Raw genomic sequence first — 22,067 nt, 5'->3', positions numbered from 1 at the left:
AGGAGGATACAACTACTCACATTCCAAATAAAGTTTCTAAATAACAACACAGTACTGTTCGTTGCTCTGAAAATTTAAACGCTATGTATTTGAGGAAAATCGGCTCTCTCTCTCTCTCTCTCTCTCTCTCTCTCTCTCTCTCTCTCTCTCTCTCTCTCTCTATATATATATATATATATATATATATATATATATATATATATATATATATATATATATATATATATATATATATATATATATGCTTCTATGAAAGCTCTCGGACACTGAAGCACTACTTACTAATGAAGATCATGCTATTTGTAAATGAAGTCGTCCTTCTGTCAGGGGATTATTTTCCATTGTGATACAAACTATGCCTACTCACCATGCTGCATTCAGCCATCGGTACTTAATGCCTCGACGTTCAGCTGAACACGAATTAATCTCATTACCATGGATGCACGCCAAAAGAGCATGTCGCTGAACGTACATGTCAGATGAGCGCAAGTCTTTCAAAACAACTGCTCTTTTTCCTTCTTTCAATCACTTTCCAAGAATGAGAACATTAATCCGGATCTTTCTAATAATGTTTCCCCCATCATTTTCCTAGCTCGATCACAAACAATTAAATTTTCCATCATCCATAAGAGTATTGTGGATCCAGGACTACTCATGGTCTAGACGTCTATTTGTGTTCATACATCACAGATGGCTTTGATAACAAACTGATATTTTGACACGAAATTTGACTTAACCGATCGGATGTGTGCCACTCTGAACAACTGAAATTGTATGGGGTACGCAGTTCCTATTCAAGGCAGTTAACCATACAAACGATGGGATTGTTCCCGCGGGTGTTTGTAAGTTTAATGAGAAAAATCTCGGAACCCGATTCTTCTTGGAGTCCAAGGTGGTCTGCCTTAATTATTTTAAAAGTAACATCAAAACGGCCCGTGTACTGTAAATGAACTAAATATCAAAACCAAGTCCATAAGGTTCTTCACAGAAAGGCATCATTTACTCATAGTCCACAACACCCACGAAATGTGCACCCATTCATTTCACTAAATATATACAATCTACTGTAGCCTTTTTTTAAAAAAACTGTTTTCGCTCGTGCTTTGACAAGATACACAGTTACCTCATGATCACGCCGAGGATATCCTTTTAAATTATTTTTTATTAAATATCAAACTTCACTGAACTGATACTATATTCATATATATATATATATATATATATATATATATATATATATATATATATATATATATATATATATATATATATATATATATATATATATATATATGCATATATACACACACACACACTCTTCCTCCAGAGTTTGCTAATACACTGAAGGATGTCATTTCTATTAGCTTTGTTTGTTTATTTTTAAAAAATCGTGAAAAAGGTCATATCTGAAAATTTTTCTGAGCGAATTACATTCTGTCCTTCATTAATTTCCCAAAACATTGAATATTAAATGACGCAACCCCTGGAAGTTAGGAAACTCGTCAAGAGTTCTTCTATACTTCCATTCAATGTAAATTTTCTTATAACGGGAGGGCTCTCTCTCTCTTCTTTTCAAGTAAGGAGACGGACTGTACACACAGGCCTACACACACAATACTAATCAACTGTAAGGGAGAAATGTGGGCGAATATCGAGAGAGCTAATATCACTTCACTGAGATTCCCAGTACGTGCAAAACATTAATGAAACTAATAAAACTGTTTTGGTGGTTAAGGATTTCAAGGGAACCTCCAAGTTTCAAACTGCACATAGTATATTCATTTGAGAAGAGGTAGGTGTGCGTATTTTGTAAGATTAAGTAAACACTACTCTCTGCAATAAGCAGACCATTTAAGAACAGGAAAGAGGCGTTTTTTATGCTACAGTACTCATATAGGCGCGCCAACTGGCTGTAATTATGCACTTAACCTGCCTACCACAAAATTACACTCAAATGCTACGAAATTACACCGAGATTTGACTAAAATACAGCCAAATTGCAATCCAACTTGGCCAAAACACTCACTACCAAATTAAATCCTGATCTCCAACCTTGAGCGTAACGTCCTATGTCAAAAAGTAAGGACCCCGCACAACATAATTATATGACAGTACAAATGTGATTCTACTTACATTGTATGACGCTCTCCTCAGGTAAGTACCAACAAAACTGCGAAAGCAGAAAACAACTCACAGGAAACAAGGGTATCTGGAAATAAGAAAAAAATATATGAAAAGCTCACATTAACGATATATCTCAGAAACTGGGTAAAAACAAATATAAAAATGGGTTCGATTCTCACTGTTGCTCGGCATGTATTTACTGTCTATTGTATATAAATGGCAATATTTGGTAACACAGTACATAACGCACAGCTATAACACAGCATTGTCAACTTGAAAGACAAACCATCTCCTTAAGTGTGCATTGCACCTAAGGATTACTGTACTCAAGTATAGATACTGTAAGCAAGTAGTCTCGATAAACGACTACAGATGTCAACACTGCAAGTAAAAAGGAATTACGGATAACTACAAAAAATAAAATTAACGGCTTACCTCGGAGAAGTTGAACTGCGTCATATAAAATATATTAACGCCCTGGGTATGTTATATCTCTTCACAATTCACACTCTCCAGACTTACTGTTGAAACTGCCGGCCGGCTGGTGGGAGCAACCTGACAACGGATGGCGACTTCCTGAAGGGTGATCTTTCAGCGAAGTACAGTACCCAATAAGTTGAGGTGTTTAACTGGCTGTTACCAGGGTATTGCTGCAGATTGTATTCTATGGACATGTCAGTGTTCAATGAAGTAAATAGTATGCACTAGAGACGACTTTTGAGCAAGGAAATAACTGTATATCATTGCTAGTTGTTCACACATTGCTGTGTTTGAGTCCGCAATAAAGTGTTCGATGAATAATCATGAAATAACGATATCTTCTTAGAGCCATTCACAATTACGTGAAGCAATTCAATTATATACACACACACACACACATATATATATATATATATATATATATATATGTATGTATATATATATACAGTATAGTGTATATATACATATATATATATATATATATATATATATATATATATATATATATATATATATATATATACAGTATATATATATATATATATATATATATATATATATATATATATATATATATATATATATATATATATATAAATGCAATATATATATGCACACATGTGCATAAACATACACATGAACATTATATATATATATATATATATATATATATATATATATATATATATATATATATATATATATATATATATATATATATATAATGTGTGTGTGTGTGTAAGACTTGAGCTATATTTAATTTAGTTTTGGGAGTCTACTATGGACTAGAAATTATAAAAAAATGGTACTTGGCTAAGCAAACATAAACGCACACAAAGACGCATACCAAGTAACGGCTCTTACAAGGTAAACTGTTATGAATACATTTGCAGAAGGAAACAAATAATCTTCTTCAATTTAATATTATGTACAGTGCACTGGCATTTTCCTATTGAAATTTCCAAAGTCTGCAATTTAACGTAAGCAGCAAACGCAAAATCCATGATTAAGTCTTTTACCGAATGTAACTCAGCGTAAGTAAGCAAGATACATAACTTCCCGATGAATAATAATCAACGTGCTTCTTATCCGAAATACAGAGAGAGAGAGAGAGAGAGAGAGAGAGAGAGAGAGAGAGAGAGAGAGAGAGAGAGAGAGAGAGAGAGAGAGAGAGAGAGAGAGCAAGGGAAGGGGGCCAGGGGGTGTGGCAGTGCTAGATAAAGGGGGAGAAGAAAAAACTGCTGAGTCGGAGTAACAATAACCGAAAAGAAGCATTACCTTACGATGAGAATCACTACACTAATGTTCTATGAAGCCAGGTGGCGAAGGGATGATGTGGTTTTAGAATAATGAGTAGATGCCTCTATTGCCTTAAAGCAGAGAGAAGGAGATGTAGAAAAAATCTGGATGATGGATAGGGGGAATGGGAGGGAGGGTACCGGAAAGGGGCTATGGGGGAGCGCGAGGTCGGGGGCATGGCGCGTGCAAAGAGATCTTTTCCCGCCCCCGTCTTTTGGTACCCTAAAAGGTATGTATCGGGTATCGATGATGACAATGCCAAGACCTGACCGCGGTGCTATTAAAGTAATCACGAGAAGTATAAATACCAGGCGGAGAATATCTCCGATAGAGTAATGAAAATCCGTTGCCAGCGCTGAAGTAAAGAGAGCCAGAACGAGATCAACCGCCAATGTTTTCACCGGAGGTCAATTTTCATTTGTCTCCACCGATGTGCTGGAGGGAAAAAGGAAATGAAAAAGGAAAAGCGAAATGTATTAGGTGGAAGCATATTAGACAGGGAGGCAACGCTTTTATCTTTTTAATGAAGTGCAAAAAAAGAAAGTGCAAACTTGTAAATTCAGTTACTCTCATACATACACACTTACATACATACATACATACATACATACACATGGTTGGGAGTTTACAAAATTATCTAACTAGTAAAACTGATTTGGGAAGGGAGGCGGTTGCGGAACCATTCGTCTTCAAAAAGCTGGGTGTCCACAATAATTTTTATCATCATTTTGCTGTGTGTGTGAGGAGTTTCATATAATCCTGTACTCTTTATAAAGCCTCGAACTTTGAATGTAATTTTCTTGGAAGAGGTCCTGGTTTTTGTATACCACATCATCTAAAGAAGAATTTTGGAAAGAGTGTCCAGCAGAAAAGCTTCAGGCCGCATATAGAATTTATAAGCATGACTCTTTAGTTAAGCAAAATTTTTCGCATTAAAATCATATTTTTTAGAATATCAAGAATACAGATTAGGAAGTTATACTCGGTTGACCAATACAGAAGGTACCTAGGTTTCGTCTTTCCAGTCACTTAATGTCCGTAAGACTGCACATACACAGACTGCACATACACACACATATATATATACACTATATATTACATAATACATATGTATAACATAGGTATACATAGGTCTCGTCTTCTTTTATACACACACACACAGACGCACACACACATACATTATATATAAAATTAGTTGAAGCCACAGGAAAAGATTGAAAAGAAACGACAGTGCCAAGTTTCTTGTCAAGCTTTTTCTCTGGCTTCAACTGATAAACAATCGCTGGCATATTATGTGATTTTTAGTATGTATATATATATATATATATATATATATATATATATATATATATATATATATATATATATATATATATATATATATATATATATACATATATGTATATACTAAAAATCACATAATATGCAAGTGATTTATTTATCAGTTGAAGCCAGAGGAAAAGCTTGACAAGAAACTTGGCACTGTCATTTCTTTTTCAAGCCTCTCCTGTGGCTTCAACTAACATATATATATATATATATATATATATATATATATATATATATATATATATATATATATATATATATGTGTGTGTGTGTGTGTGTGTGTGTGTGTGTGTGTGTATATAGGAGAAAACGAGACTTATACGTAGGTTTTACTTCTCCTATATGTCATCACTGTCGAGTAATGAATACTTCGGGCGATACGGGAATCCAATGCTTTTGAGTGCATCTAGTAAGAATCCCGGTTGCCCGGAGCGACCTAGTAGAATCAGAATATCTTAAGACTTTGGTACAGCCACTTAGGTGCATAGAGGATATTAGCAATCGCTGCAAAAGAACAATTTTCTCGTATTTCATTGGCCAGAATTCAAAAAGACCAACACTTGTAAGAATGTCTTTTCAAAGCCTGCTGGTTATGTGTTTGTATATTCAAAGATAAACGCATTTTTACACACGTGCATTAAGAATTTTCATTCGCTATACGTCCTCAATATTTGCCGAAAGCGTTATGGAAATCAAACAGAAAGCATCAGTTATGTCTGTAATTCCACTGCTCAGCATCCTACCTCAAGAAGCCATTTCGGAATGAATTAAAGTAGATATGAGAGAACAAAAGAACTAGAAATGACACGCTCTATACCTTTACTTAGAAATCTTTGATTGTGGCCAGAAATAGAAGTTCCATTGTCATGCGAAGAATCAAATAACGTCTTGGACATTTTACATCAAGATAAAGTGAAAAGTGAATAGAGTCTAGGCGAGTCATTACCGACTGAAACTAGAATTATTATTATTATTATTATTATTATTATTATTATTATTATTATTATTGGAGAAGCAAACCCACAGTTATTTATATGTACATATATTTAAAGGATATTGATTTACCTTTAAGTATATGTACATTTACATAACTGTGGATCTGCTTCTCTATTGTAAGACTCATGCTATTATTATTATTATTATTATTATTATTATTATTATTATTATTATTATTATTATTATTATTATTATTATTATTATTATTATTATTATTCAAGCTGTAATTCTAGTTGGGAAAGCAGAATGCTACAAGCCCAAGAGCCCCAATAAGGGAAAAGAAATACTTAAGCCAAGAACATGATCTAAATGTGAAAAAACAAAAAAGAAAACGAGTACTTTAGAAAAAAAAAAAAAATTATAATTTTTCCGCCTTAAAACTATAAACTAGATGAATTCGGTATGCAATTTTCTATTATGTCAGCATGGGATTCTTCACGTGCATAGAATTTACTTGTCAACATACCCTATACATGTTCAAAATAAATGATACTGAAAATGACTTGCTTGAACAGTAGCCTATGTGTGAGTTTTTTAAGTCTACTGCTGTTTTGTATTATACAGTAGGTATACTAGTTTGATCTGCGGTACTTCCATACCTGAGAACCTACATGATCGCTTGCAATACAAGCAGTTAATCCATGAACTTACGAAACAGCATAAGAATTACAACTGCACAATCACCTTGATCCTTACGCACATTCGCAATCATGCAGCCACGCTTTTAGTATTTATGAATTTTACCATTACTTTACGACTGAAAAAACTCATCGAAGCGTCGTTCTTAGAACTAATCTAGGTTACAAGAACCGCGAAGAGACGCTTTATTTATGATGGAAAAACATTTCTCGTTTAGACCGTACGAGAATTGTTTCCCATATTAATTTCAGACTGAAAATATTGTTGCATGTTTCTTAAATCCCCATTTTTTTTTTTTTTTGCATTTTCTTAAAGTTACAATTCTAAAGTGATCTAAGTTAGTGTTCAAGCATATAGCCGTGTTAAATATAAGAAAACAAAACATAGCATAACAAACAGGGATTAAACCAAGAAGCAATAATTGAATCTAAACAGCAACACTGTGCGCGCGCGCACGCACACACACACATATACATATATATATACAGTATATCAGTATATATATATATATATATATATATATATATATATATATATATATATATATATATATATATATATATATATATATATATATATATATATATATAATTTCCCAGACAAGGGTTAGCTCTTTATGAAAGACACAGTCATAATTTAACTGCAGGACACTATTGTGTCGAAAACTTCCACAATAGTATTGTATGAATAAGATTTAAAAAAAAAACACGAAATCATAGTAAAATCATTTCAATTGAGCAAACTGTTGATACACTCTATCTCAGATCCTTAACATAAAATCTAATGCTGTAATGGAAATGAATACTTGTTTCCATTACGTACCGAAGAGAGAGAGAGAGAGAGAGAGAGAGAGAGAGAGAGAGAGAGAGAGAGAGAGAGAGAGAGAGAGAGATAACCAGGAATTTTTTAGATATGTTTGTAGATAGATGGCTTAATCAAGTGCTATCTGGCACCGCAACTACTGGGGTCACTGACGCTGATGCTAATTATATCTCTAAATGTCTAACAGAGGAAAAGCCGAGATCATTGGGTAAGTATTCAGCCACAACGAAGTAATGACGCCTCTTCATTTGGCTTCTATGAATTTCGTGGCTGTTGGTGGAAAATGGAATAATTCCCGTAGAATTTCTGAATGGACGGCATTTCACAGTCACGGACGAAGAACCTTTATTTCATTTAAACACTTAACTTTGCTTACTCTGAATGGCTTTGTCAATGAATAGCTCGACAACACATTTATGGCCATTCTCACTGGTAAAGGACTGACTGCATCTTCCGACCAGGCTGCTTACAGTTTACCTAGATATATGAGAGAGAGAGAGAGAGAGAGAGAGAGAGAGAGAGAGAGAGAGAGAGAGAGAGAGAGAGAGGGGGGGTATTATTCATTCTTTTGCCACTCATCAAGGAAAAGACATGATAATCCAGCAACTATTTTCAATTCATTAAACCAGTTCGAAAAAAATCGGTTTATAAACTTAATTAAATATATTTCATACAAGTATGAATACGTGTCTTTTTGCATGCACACCTTTTAAAAAACAAAAACACCATTTGCCATATTTTGATATTATTCAAGGTCTTAATGTTCTCTTATTTTAGGATCGCATGAAAGTATTTCTAAAAATATTTCTACTAGTGAGGCATTTCATCAATGCTTACGTCGCATTTGGACACAATTCCTCTCTTGCTGGTTACGCATTTCATTCGCCGTGAGACCCTTACTCACAGACGCACTTTACTGAGATTGAAAATATTCTTTTCAATTCTGAAAAGCCCTACTGTCGCCAGAACAATTGCCTTCACAATAAAGAATGCATGATTGTTAAGATACTGAGCTCTCACAAATATGATAATCCATAACGCGTGTTAAGTTACCATTCGCATTTATTCTTGAAGAAAAATTGAGAGAGAGAGAGAGAGAGAGAGAGAGAGAGAGAGAATAATTACCAGGACATGCGCTAAAAATACCATACAATATCGGTTATTAATTTTCAAAATGACTTGATTGTTGGTTTGTGAGCTAATCCAATGTACAAAGATTCGCGTGAAACACTTCATTCCAACAGTCTATTGGGTAGGAAGAGAACGACGGGGGCGTGCTTTTTCCTATCACTAGACTTTCAAAAAAATAAGTATAACTTAGTTTAACCAGACCACTCAGCTGATTAACAGCTCTCCTAGGCTGGCCCGAAGTATTAGACTTATTTTACGTGGCTAAGAACCAATTGGTTACCTAGCAACGGGGCCTACAGCTTATTGTGGGATCCGAATCACATTATACCGAGAAATGAATTTCTATCACCAGAAATAAATTCCTCTCATTCTTCATTGGCCGGCCGGAGACTCGAGCTCGGGTCTAGCAGAGTGCTAGCCAAGAACTCTACCGCTTCGTACAATGAGGAACTATCTAGACTTTCAGCTAAAGCATGTCTTCCTTGGGTACTGATCGTTATATAACAGTTTATACTTTGTCTTTTCTCTCGCTGAGTACGTAAGAATTTTTCTGCCTGATTACCGCATGTACGTTTTCGTTTCCTTTTTTGTTTCTGTTCATGCTGTGCAAGTGACAAAGCTAGCAGAATCGTCTGTCCTTTGCGTTTCAGCAAATTTGAGACACGTGATTTAGGTGACTGCAAGAGATCATCTTTGGTGTATCGGGCATCGTTAATTTTACAGGCCGCTCAAGATTGGGTGTTTTCGATTAACCTGTCTTTATGCTAACACCGGCTCTTGCCGCCCAAAAAAAAAAGATTATGAGAGTGGTAAGGAGTCAAAAGGAGTAAGAAGCGTGGTCTAAACGTCTGGACTTTGACCAACCAGTAGAGACTAGAGTGCTGAAAACGAACAAGTGCCGGTCGTGCATGCATAAGGCCATCATGAACTTCATACCACAAAAGTAAACGTTGCCAATTGGTTTATCTGTTTTATAGTAACCAGAAAATAATACACTTGAGAGGGCTGGTTTACTTCATTTAACTAGGAAGTATACATATTCTCAAATTTCCCAATATGCTAGAAAAGTGCAAAAAAGTACCAGGTTTCTATGTAAGGGAAATAAAACCCAAGTCTTTGTAATCTACGAGATTAATTATCTTCTAACAGCTGTTTGTTTATTCCTCCAGCGTAGTGATTTGTATTGATTAACACTGTACAGTTTCATGCAAAGACAGATGACTGTTCAGTTTCTCTGTATTATTGCGGAGAAAGACTATTGGATAATACCACACATTAGTCTAATTAGTATGGCTTCACATGAGCGCGTTAAATTTTCCTTAGTATTCGGATATTTTATTTTTAACATAAGCAAGCATACATCAAAATACACATACACACACACACACGCATGCATATATATATATATACACACACACACACACACACACACATATATATATATATATATATATATATATATATATATATATATATATATATATATATATATATATATAATTACACACACATAGCATACGCCTTTTTCCTTTGAAAGGGATCTGGCTTTAAAAAGTGCTACCCTTCTGCCTTTCAATAAATATTTTGAGATGTGGTTGCTAGCCATAAGCCTTGTCCCAAAGGATGTTCAAGTACTGACCAGACCCAAAGCTGTTGAACTTAGCTGATCGAACAACCAGCCGTCGGCTCTGTATTAATATTACGCATATTTTTATTTGCATATAAAAAAGTGTACTAGTAAAATAGACGAGGTATATATTCAAAAGGCTGGAGTACATGGGTACACTACAGAGTACCTTACTCATACCCAAATACTAAACATTCCGTTCACTGCAGAATTTGGCTAGGGCACTAGCTTAGAAGCTCCTAGTGATTTATGTAAGCGATGCTCTCCGTTGATGCTTTTGTTTTCTAAAAAGACGATAAAATATATCTGATTATTTCATGGCAGAGTTATCTCGCTGATTTGTATGTTAAGATCAATAGTTATTTTCCAAAAGTAATGTTTGTGATGTACAGCAGCCCTTTATTAGGGATTGGACCACAATTCTAAAATTTAAGAATTATACTATTCAATATAGGTAGTGTAGCTACGTTATTTTCGAAGATTCCCTCTCTCTCTTTCTCTCTCTGGGCCGACATCACTATGTAATGACATTTTAATCTAAGATTTAAGTAAAGATTCATTAAATGTTAAAAGGCATTAAAAATCATTTCTCTCTCTCTCTCTCTCTCTCTCTCTCTCTCTCTCTCTCTCTCTCTCTCTCTCTCTCTCTCCAAGTTTACGCGTAAAAACACCGTATCACTTATTTCTGTCACTATGCAATGTTTGCTCTGCTTGCACCAGGTACAGCAAAGGTGAGAGGGAAATAAAGTTTACTTCCTAGCGCGTACAGGCTGTGAAAAATGGAAGAAAAAAAAATTTTTGTCCTAAAGCCACGGTAAAGAATGATGTAGATTAAAAGGTGACAGAATGGAAAAAATAGGAGAAGCTATGAACAGACATATTTCTTGTAACAAGCCTCTTCGACATTCCTTTCCCATTCATTTTCTTTGTATTGTGTAAGGAAAATGCAAAAGCTTAATGTCTAAATAAATTGTGTGTACGTACATGTAAAGGGATTTGCTTTCTCGGACTCTCGCTTTTCTACACACACGCACACACACAAACACGCACACACGCACACATACACACACGCACACACACACAATATATAAATAATTATATATATATATATATATATATATATATATATATATATATATATATATATATTATATGTATATATATATATATACATACATATTTATATATGTATACAGATATATAAATGTGTGTATTCACATTTCGATGTTTGCTAGTCAGAGGTTATGAAGAAAAGGAGTGTACTGCAACACAAGAGAAGTGTGTGTTGTCTTGGGCCCATGTCCACGAAAATAAAATTCCTGCAGTCTACCATATAGACACCGACACGGGTAAAAAGCGCTCTCTCTCTCTCTCTCTCTCTCTCTCTCTCTCTCTTTTCCGGAATGCACACCTGGGGAAGAATATTCCTCGATCGAAACTCAACGCCAATCCACTTTCTTCCACTTTTCAACTTGTGTGTGAGAGAGAGAGAGAGAGAGAGAGAGAGAGAGAGAGAGAGAGAGAGAGAGAGAGAGAGAGAGAGAGAGAGAGAGAAGTAAAATTCTGTCCACCAGGGGAAACTTTTTGAGTTTATGATTCTCTTGTTTTTCGCTGAAAAAAATTTGATTTCTTTTCATGGCATCTGGAAATAAAACCTTTTTGTCTCCGTCTTCCTTGAAAAGGTAAACCAAAATTCAATTTGCAAGAGCCATATAGATTCTCTCTCTCTCTCTCTCTCTCTCTCTCTCTCTCTCTCTCTCTCTCTCTCTCTCCTTCCTCTTGTCTTCTTGGTCTTCTTCTTTTATTTTTAACGGATGTAGACAAGAATACTATTAAGAAATGTATCCCAAAAAAGAAAGTTAAATTACGGATCCTTACTCTCCAGTTTTGTTTACCAAGTTTTTTCTGTAAATACAAACCGCGCTTCTATATCGGTATGTTAACTTAACAAATAAGATTTCATCATTGTTAACATTAAATTCTTTTAATGAATACATGAAACACAGAGATACTAAATTTTCAAACGCCAAAACACATCCATCAATGAATTCATCAGATCACAAACATTATGAGGTCACACCGGAAGCAGAACTTCGTTATTTCACGATAAACAATATTTCGTATTCCGGACACTTTCACCTTTTTTATTGATTTTATGAAAAAACAGTGCTTGTAGGTTCTCTCTCTCTCTCTCTCTCTCTCTCTCTCTCTCTCTCTCTCTCTCTCTATATATATATATATATATATATATATATATATATATATATATATATATATATATATATATATATATATATATATATAGCAGCTTCGGACTTCGTAGAGGTCTGTGGCACGGGTTCAAAACCCGCAGCCGACTGGTCAGAGAGGCAGACACTTTGCTATCCGTGTAGACATCCCGGGATTATATATAATCAACGGATAGGTTTGCTTAAAAAGCAAATGGATGTTACAGACTAAATACACACACAAAACAAAGCCACTACAACACCTTCTAAAAACAACAAACATCTCACACGTCTCGAACTCTCGCCATACCCGCGCAATAACTTCTCGCTGCTGGGAAGAAAGGGCGTTGGGTCGGGTATGATTCATACGTACCGGGGTCTAAGCGATGTCAGGCAGGGCAGCCGATCGAGACCACAGGTCTACCCCAAAGCCAAATCAAAAAGTCCTTCAAAAGAAGGCATCGTGCTTACCCCATACAAAAAAAAATGGGAAAAAGCACGTTAAAAGAAGAAGAAGAAGAAGATATATATATATATATATATATATATATATATATATATATATATATATATATATATATATATATATATATATAGTGGTGCTAGGCCTTTTGTCGAAGGCCTAGCACCACCTCCGCCTCCCTCCCTTTTCCTTCGTGGCATTGCCTTTATTTATATATTCATCACGTTCCATATTTTCGTGATTCCGTTATACATGCTATATATATATATATATATATATATATATATATATATATATATATATATATATATATATGAAACATTAAACTCTTAAACTTTGGTCAATTTTGCATTTTCTTGACCTTTCGAATCTAGAAGTAAACCATTCAGACCAATTCTGCTTTCCTTTCACCTCTTGGATCTACAACTGGTGAACCTTTTCCGTTGTTTTCGAACAGTTGTTCACGTTGCCTCTCTCCTGAGAGAGGCACGTGGTATTTTGTCCTTCTCAGTTCCTTTATCAGGAATATAAATACCTAACTGAACGTTTAGGCAGTTTCTTTGACCTTTAGTCAAAGGAATTATAATTATTTGTATGGTCTGACGGTTTGTCTGTCCGTTTGTTGGCAGGAATATATGAAAAATAATTAAATTTGAGTTCGATTTAGTATTCTTTTTTTGTTTCTTTTATTTTCATATTCGCCGTTTATTAAAGATGAAAATGATGAAGGTTACTTGATAACTATGCTAATTGCACCCTAGTATTCGTGAAAGAAAGCATCAGTGACGCAGAGTTTTTTGGGCAAGGATGCCCCGTTAATCGTGAATGGGACGCTAAATGACACTTTACAGTTGATATTTGTATTCGTAACTGTTTATATAACTACTGAACACCCGATAATCTGCAGCACTTAAGATTACCTCTCTCCTTCGGTCGGATCAGCAATAGCATGAAAGATAATGGCTGACTTACAGTATCTGAAAGCTATTAGGTGGAGACGTATCAGATTTTATTGTGTTTCTCGTTAACATTATCAAGAATATCATTTCGCATCGTTTTACGTAATACTGCTACGCTCTCTCTCTCTCTCTCTCTCTCTCTCTAAGAAAGCCAATAACACGCCATTCCAAATGTTGACACTTAAGAATCTCCCGTGGTCGTTTGTTTGCGCACTCACCACGTCCATTCCGTTCTGCACACACTTAGAGCGTTGGCTTCGTTTAGAATACCAAATTGTACAACATTTACAACGAGAGGAATTCCGAAATGTATAACAAACTGGAAAAGCGCAGTCCAAAATGTGGGCGTTAAGCCGAACTTTGTAAAACTTCCGAATTTTACACGACAAAAAAAAAACTGCATTTTTTTTTTTTTGTTCCCGTTACTGAAGAAGTTACAGTGACAAAACAACAGTAAAGTGCTTGACTTCTCAACTGAAGTGTCGAGTTATCAGTATCTAGGTTACGGTTTCTTGTGACATATATAATCCTTTTTAAAATCCCATCTAGAAAGATTATGGATTATCATCATCAAAATAATTCGTTCTTGAGGGATATTACTTGAAAACGCTACAGCTGGAAAGATTATGGATTATGATGAAAATTATTACATCCTGTGAAACATTACATAAATCAGAGAAATCTTTTTGGACGTGAAGTTCCCGGAATATCAGCATCAAAATGATTCCATCTTTCTACACGTAACTTAGAACAATTTTCTGCTAAAGATCATAGATTTCTCATAGCAGCTGTCGAGACAAAATCTGGGGCATTTGTATTTGCGTAGAATATAATGTCTTTAATTTGTCAGCGCATGCATTATATACATCCGAAAAATGGGTTTGCTTGATGGATATTGATCAAAATTGGGATAGAAAATAAAGGTGCATCACTTCAGGAGAAACTGGTATCGATGAGCGGTCCGGTAGTTTCAAGAGACATCACTCTTCATCCCGAGAGAACTCCGAGGCCAAATAAACTTGTTAAATGAAATTAGCGCCATCTATGACGATTTCTCTTTGCTTCTCTCAATGTTCCATTTAGATTTCTCACGCATCGCGAATTTCCATTACACGGAGGAAAGGTAAAAATAGGCGGAAAACACTGCTTTAGCCAGTATTCTTGTATGCATGCTCTTCCTAGGATTAACCGCTGCTCTGCATTTCACAACAGTTCCATTTCAGTACTTTTTGATATACATACATACACACACACACACACATATATGTATATATATATATATATATATATATATATATATATATATATATATATATATATATATATATATATATATATATATATATATATATATATATATATATATATATATATATATATATATATATATATATATATATATGACTATTTATCACATCACTGTGATTCATATACAATCAGAAAGCTACAAACGTCCTTTAATATCAATTGACTCTACCTCGGAAATAATGTTGAAGGGGGATTTTTAGTTGATAATAAGTTCACTGTCCCGTGAGGTCGAACCAGCGACGGACGAGGAATCAGGACTACAAGGACGCACTAATGCACTCTCTTGTGGCCGACTGCGTTAGTGCGTCCCTGTAGTCCTGATTCCTCGTCCGTCGCTGGTTCGACCTCACGGGAAGGTGGACTTATTATCAACTAAAAATCCCCTTCGGTAACATATATATGAAAATATATTATTTCCGAGGTAGAGTGAATTGATATTAAAGACGTTTGTAGCTTTCTGATTATATATATATATATATATATATATATATATATATATATATATATATATATATATATATATATATATATATATATATACATATACTTTCATATATTATTTTGAGGTAACACTTCACTTCTCTATGCTCTTAAACTTCCTTTTATCTTTTTGAGGAAATTGATTAAAACTGCTACTATGTTGTCCATATACTCATCCTGATGCCGACAGCTGTTTCGGCCATTAACTACGGGTTATCACGAGGGCTATACTAGATATACCATGGAACTACACTCCAATGGGTAGGTGACCACAGTCTAAAATTAAAGATTAAAAACAAGACTATAAAAAGTGAAAATAGACACATAACCTCACAAATCAGAAAAAAATGTAAATTAACAATGAAACATCAACCTCTTCCTACAGTATGAATGATAAGAACATTCACCGCAGGGTGCTGCAATATGATGCTCGCTGCTTCAGTAATCACGTCTAGCCCATAGTCACCCTCTTTAGTGAACTACCTCAGTATCTCTGAATGTTCAGGCCCTCCAATAGAGGCTTTTCAGGCATATCGACAAAACGCTGATGTGTGACCCCATGACTATAACGGAACCAGATGCCCTCAAAGAATCATTACTTATGTAGTAATACCAAAGGCACCATGTAAGTAAGAATTGCTGAGAGTCTTAGTGACTGCCCTACTGATAAAGAACAGCACCAACTCCCTGGGTACCCAAAGGGTTCAAGACCAGCGTAGTTTATAAGTTTAAGTGCTCATAAGAGGCATGAAAGCCCCTCTTTGTAAGCTTCGTCGGCCACATGACAACAACCGCATGGAGGTAACTTCGAGGCCATCACAAGAACGAGATCATAAATCAGCAGACTGCATACTCCCATTCACCAGGAGGAGGGTCTTTGGGAATGAGATGAGAAGATATTAAATAAGGATACCTTTAAGATAACACCGAACTTTGGTTTGTATTGTACTATTCTAAGACTAGGAACCAGCGTGGGTATTGCCAGGGGATGGCTCAAAGGGTTTAAAGGAGCCTTTGTTTTGCTGTTTTTGGAAATTCTATGGCATTCACTGAGCTGCGAACATGCATTACAATTTAAGAGTGGTGAACCACTTGGGTGGCCCTGAAAATAAAAAGGTAGATGCATAGAGTACATAGAGGCAATAGGAACGTGTTAATATATATATATATATATATATATATATATATATATATATATATATATATATATATATATATATATATATATATATATATATACATACATACACACAGTACCCCATGCTCATTCCGCTAGCCTCAAGGTGTTAGCCTTCCAGCTCTCAACAAGTCTTCAGGGATGAGGCTGGGAACACTATGCCTTTTATTTTGTTTACCTTGGCTGCGGCCATCAAAGGCCTTCCATTCTTGTCTAAGATTCACACCTAGGTACTCTTCATTGGCAGGCGAGAAAAATGTCGATTACATCCTGAGGACTTCATGTATATATATATATATATATATATATATATATATATATATATATATATATATATATATATATATATATATATATATATATATATATATATAAGCAAGTGTTTACATGTATGAAGTACAGTAAGTGTAAGAATGTAAAAGTATCACAAATGTTCTTTTAGTAATTACAAGTATTATCTTTTTTGCCAAGCGTCATATCGGTTAATTACGAGCTCTGTGCCGTAATCCTACAAGCCTCCAATAGACATACATGTACGTCTCTTGTACGGCTTCTGAACGAATCTCATTTCTGAGTCACTTGGAATGAATTTATTAGACTCGGCGTTTGTTGTTTGTTGCATTTTGTAACCAGTTTATTTATTAAAAAACTCTTTGTCTTTTTCGAATTCTCGTCAATATTTCTTCTTTTATTTTTATGTTTAATAATAATAATTTAGTCTAAATATATGGTTATGGCATGTTTAGTTAGTTAACCGGTAGAAACGCAAATTGCTTCCACCAACACGGTTATTGGTGTTTGACACCGATGGCTGAAACTGGGTTAAATAACTTCACAAATCAAATTCTTTGTGTGAAAATTAAAATCAACATCATGTCAACGGAGTTTCCCCTAAAAACATCGTCATCTTTGGTTTTTCACCGTTATATCCACTCCGCACCTCCGCGGATTACGTCTGCGCCTCTCTCTCAACAAGACGTCCGAAACGCCGTTCGACTTTAACCTCTGGTACAGAAATGTCTCATTATTAATATCTAGACACTTGTCAGAGATTACTGCAACTTCGGGATAAAGAATATTATCATGTATTTCTCGTTATTTTTTCACGGGCTCGGATGAAGGTCTCGTGGAGATTATAAGACGCTCTACTTATCCCTCGTTTCAAACGGGATGAGATGAGTTTACTTACTCAAAATGTTCAGTTATAGAATGCTTTTGAAACTGCTGTTTCTGTTCTTTTTGCTAGGCATCTGGATTGTGCAATGTATTTCCTTTTTTTTTTGTTACTATTATTATTAATCTTTCAGTGGTAATGCTGTATATGAAATCTGTGATAGATAAATAAATGGGTTCATCTGAATCTCTCTCTCTCTCTCTAAAACGTGAGTGAAGAAGAGAGAATGAGGGAATAATCATGGTCTCTCTATCTATCTCTCTCTTCTCAGAAGCAGAGGAAGAAAGATATTGATGGAATTAGGGTCTTTCTTTCTGAGTGTGTTTGTGCTGCGTAGGTGAAGAGAAAGGAAAGAGACATTCTCTAAATGCTGTCAAACAAACTAGTTTAATAAGAGCACCAGATATCCACTCAACCCAATTAGCTCTGATGGTGAAATAAAGCCGTCTTCGGAGAATTTTATTAACAGTGTAACGCTGAATGTAACTTTTTATTTGGAATTGGAACCGTAGGAAAAAGGCAGTCTTCTTAGTATTTACGGTCCAAACCTCTTTTTTTTTTGAGGAAAAAAAGTTACCGTTTAAAAATACACAAAATATACCCTTTAAAAATTACGCCCTTATTTCATTTATCCTGGTAGATCCGTGAATGGATAAAGGTCAAGTTGGTAGAAGGTTCTTCAATAATAACTGTTATGTTTATAATTTCCTTCAACGACCAAAAGTCCTCTTGTTTTATGGGTCAAAGCAATTAGACATTGCTTTCCATTTAGATTAAAATCACAAGAGATTAGTATCCTTTTAATATCCTTGGCGAAAGATTAATGTTTGCATTACTCTCTTGTAGGTTCTAGAATGCATGTTTGTTTTCGTCAAGTCTCTGCATGTTACGCAGAGGTTGCTGTGAGTTACCTAGGATAATTACCGGCTGCTACTTTCGAATTTAATTCTTTGCCTTTATCAGTCGCATCCTCAGTCGACTGGTCATTCATCCAGTTATATTGATAGTTATTGGACTGATGTTTAGTTCTTTCGTGGGCTAACTTTTCAGGTCAGAGAGACAGCTTGTTGTTATGATATCATGGGCACTTGCCGATGGCAGCTAGTCTATTTCTCTTTATCAACAAGTTTTCTTTTTAACATCCCAGCATGTCTATCCTCTTGTTCAATGAGTTATGTTTACAATCTAGGCTGCTCTAATTCATGCTTTGTTTTTACGGTGCAGGATTACATTATGCTTTCTTGCACATTATGTCGCGATTCATACAATATATTTTACAATGTAACTCTTAATCATTCTTATCATTTTACAGTTGATTTAATTTTCTTTTAAGCACTTCTTGATGTAATATCTCTCCTTCCTCTTCACAATGTGTGATCTAATCTGTGTTTTCCTCTTACTTAATTTGTGCTTTCTCTTCTACCGTTTATGACTTAAATCCTTTTCCTTTTACAATTTATGACATATCTCATGTCACCTTTTTACAGTTTATAACATAATTCATGCTTTCTCATTTAAATATTATGTCTAAATCACCGTTTGTTTTTACAATTTATGATAAAATCTATGTCCAATTTTTACAATTTATGATCAACTTCATATTTTCTTTCAAGGATTTATGAATTTTCATTTGATCTTTTAATAATTTATGACCAATTTCGTACTTTTTTTTTTTTAACAGTCGATGGTCTTCATGCAATTTGTTTTTACGATTTGACCGCCACTTCATGCTACCTTTTTTTTAATTCAGAACCCATTTCAATCTTTTTTTTTTTGTCAATTCCACAATTGATTCACAGTTTCTTTTTAAAATTCAGAACCCAAATAGTTTTTCTTTTGCAAATCCAGACTTAACGCATGATTTCTTTTTAAAATTCATGACCTTATACGTGGGTCTTTTTTACAATTTATGACATACTTCACGGTTACGCTTTTTAGTTTTTCACCCATACACGCTTTCATAATCATATTGATCATCAAACGACAATGCATCGAATTAATTTCATTCTTTTCTTCTAGATTTCTTATCAGACGACGATGGGTCCATCGAGCTGATGCTGATGGGCGCAAGACTCTTCTCCACTCCTTTCTCCAACTCTCTCCAACAACGCCTGTCATCTCCCACCCTCAGATTGAGCCGGCCATCCACACTCAAAAGTATCAAACAATTACGCCCATACTATGTCGATATGTCGGAGAGCCCAAGAAAACGGCAGGTAGGTCATGACAAGTCGAATGGCCTGGCTTTTGGCTGTACTTTTAGAGGGGTAGAATGACTTAATATCTAACAACGTATCGTATCATAGCACCAAAATTGCGAGTAGAAAATTTACCCTGAATTATCTGTTAACGTTAACTTTGCGTTGACCATAACTGGTGACAACGAATATCCTCCCACACTTTTTGTAATTTTTTATAATTCCTCTTTATATTGTATCGTTTCTACTTTATATCATTCCCTCTACGGGTTTCTTTGTCTTCCAGTGAATAAAATGAAACCTTATACTTGTTCTTAATCACCCCGGCCTGATATACCCTTTTGCTCTTTTAAGGAGAAAAGAAACCTTAAACTCTGCCTCCCCCATCCTCCCTCAGCAAGCTATACAAAACGAGGAAGGCTATCGTGTGAATGAGTCCATTGTTTTGGGTGTCTTACGAACACGGAGGAAAAGATATACTTCTGTTAATTCAGTGCTTCTCTTTCAAGTTAAATGGCTTGCCAGCTTGAATATCGTGTGGCGTGGGCGACATAGCAGTTTGATTTTTCTTATAGCGACGACACTTTGATGGTTGGATATGCTAAGGAAATATTGCGTCTTTTTCTCCGCTGTTTTTCATTTTTTTTTTTTGAGGGGTTCGCACTCATCTTTTGCAGAATGTCAGTGTTTCTCTGGTTCCTTTTCCTCCATTTATAGATCTTGAACAGACTGTTGGGCTTTGACCCAAGGCAGAAGTTGACGCATCCTCGTGTTCCTTTCAAAAGAAAAGAGATTTCTCTTTTAGCCGTAAACTGGGTCGTGGTCCCAGAAGTGTAGTTTCCGAGTTTGCCCTTCATTGCCTGAAGATTATTGCTTTTTCATATTTTTCTTTCTCTGTTTTGGAAAGAGTATTTCTTAGCTGCTAGACACTTTCGATACATCTTCAAAGAAAGATATTTTCTTTATTTTTTTATACGGAGGTCGGTAGGGATTGAGATGAAGTTGCTGACACAAAATACCTACCACCTGACTTTTTTTTTCAGAAATAATGTAGCAGGTCTATATTTCTGCCAATTACTCCAATGATTCCATGAAGAGTTGCTTCTACGTATCCTTTTTGAACCTCATAATATCACCTTTTATTTCTCTCTCTTGATTTCGTTCTAAAGGTGGCATGTGGGCACAGTCAACCATACAGCTGTAGCAAGAAACTTGGACCTGTTTTCTCCGGATTCTGATGCCATGTGTTTCAGACTCTTCTTGCTTTCAACTAACGGTGTATTTTCCTTAATTTTGCTGCATCTCTTTCAGCAATGTAACACGTGTCAGGCTTCCAAATCTTCCTGATACAAAATTGAGGGCAAGCTGGTTAATTGCCCTCAAATTTGCGACGCAGCATCAGGAAGATTTGGAAACCTGACACGCGTTACATTGCTGAAAGAGATGCAGCAAAATTAAGGAAAATACACCGTTAGTTGAAAGCAAGAAGAGTCTGAAACACATGGCATCAGAATCCGGAGACACCAGGTCCAAGTTTCTTGCTACAGCTGTATGGTTGACTGTGCCAACATTCCACCTTTAGAACGAAATCAAGAAAGAGAGAGAGAGAGAGAGAGAGAGAGAGAGAGAGAGA

General features: G+C 35.3%; 2 protein-coding genes across 4 annotated transcripts in view; one reads left to right on the top strand and one right to left on the bottom strand.

The window, feature by feature from the left end:
- LOC136839412 (uncharacterized) overlaps positions 1-22,067 on the top strand; it is an 84,549-nt gene that overhangs the window by 17,118 nt on the left and 45,364 nt on the right. For both annotated transcript variants that reach the window (XM_067105418.1, XM_067105419.1), the window contains exon 2: positions 20,256-20,452. In XM_067105418.1, coding sequence (XP_066961519.1) covers positions 20,256-20,452 — 197 coding nt within the window. The remainder of the gene's footprint in view (positions 1-20,255; positions 20,453-22,067) is intronic.
- Positions 1-22,067, bottom strand: part of MED21 (mediator complex subunit 21) — a 215,570-nt gene that overhangs the window by 150,663 nt on the left and 42,840 nt on the right. The window contains exon 2 of one of the 2 annotated variants that reach the window (XM_067105421.1): positions 2,134-2,209. In XM_067105421.1, the coding sequence (XP_066961522.1) occupies positions 2,134-2,135 (2 nt within the window). In that variant the 5' untranslated portion in view covers positions 2,136-2,209. The remainder of the gene's footprint in view (positions 1-2,133; positions 2,210-22,067) is intronic. The other variant, XM_067105420.1, reaches the window with a different exon arrangement.

This window comes from Macrobrachium rosenbergii, chromosome 6 (genome assembly GCF_040412425.1).
Source record: "Macrobrachium rosenbergii isolate ZJJX-2024 chromosome 6, ASM4041242v1, whole genome shotgun sequence".
NCBI classification, from domain to species: Eukaryota; Metazoa; Arthropoda; class Malacostraca; order Decapoda; family Palaemonidae; genus Macrobrachium; species Macrobrachium rosenbergii.
Note: the sequence above shows the minus strand (reverse complement) of the source record. Positions and strands in the feature narration are given on the sequence as shown.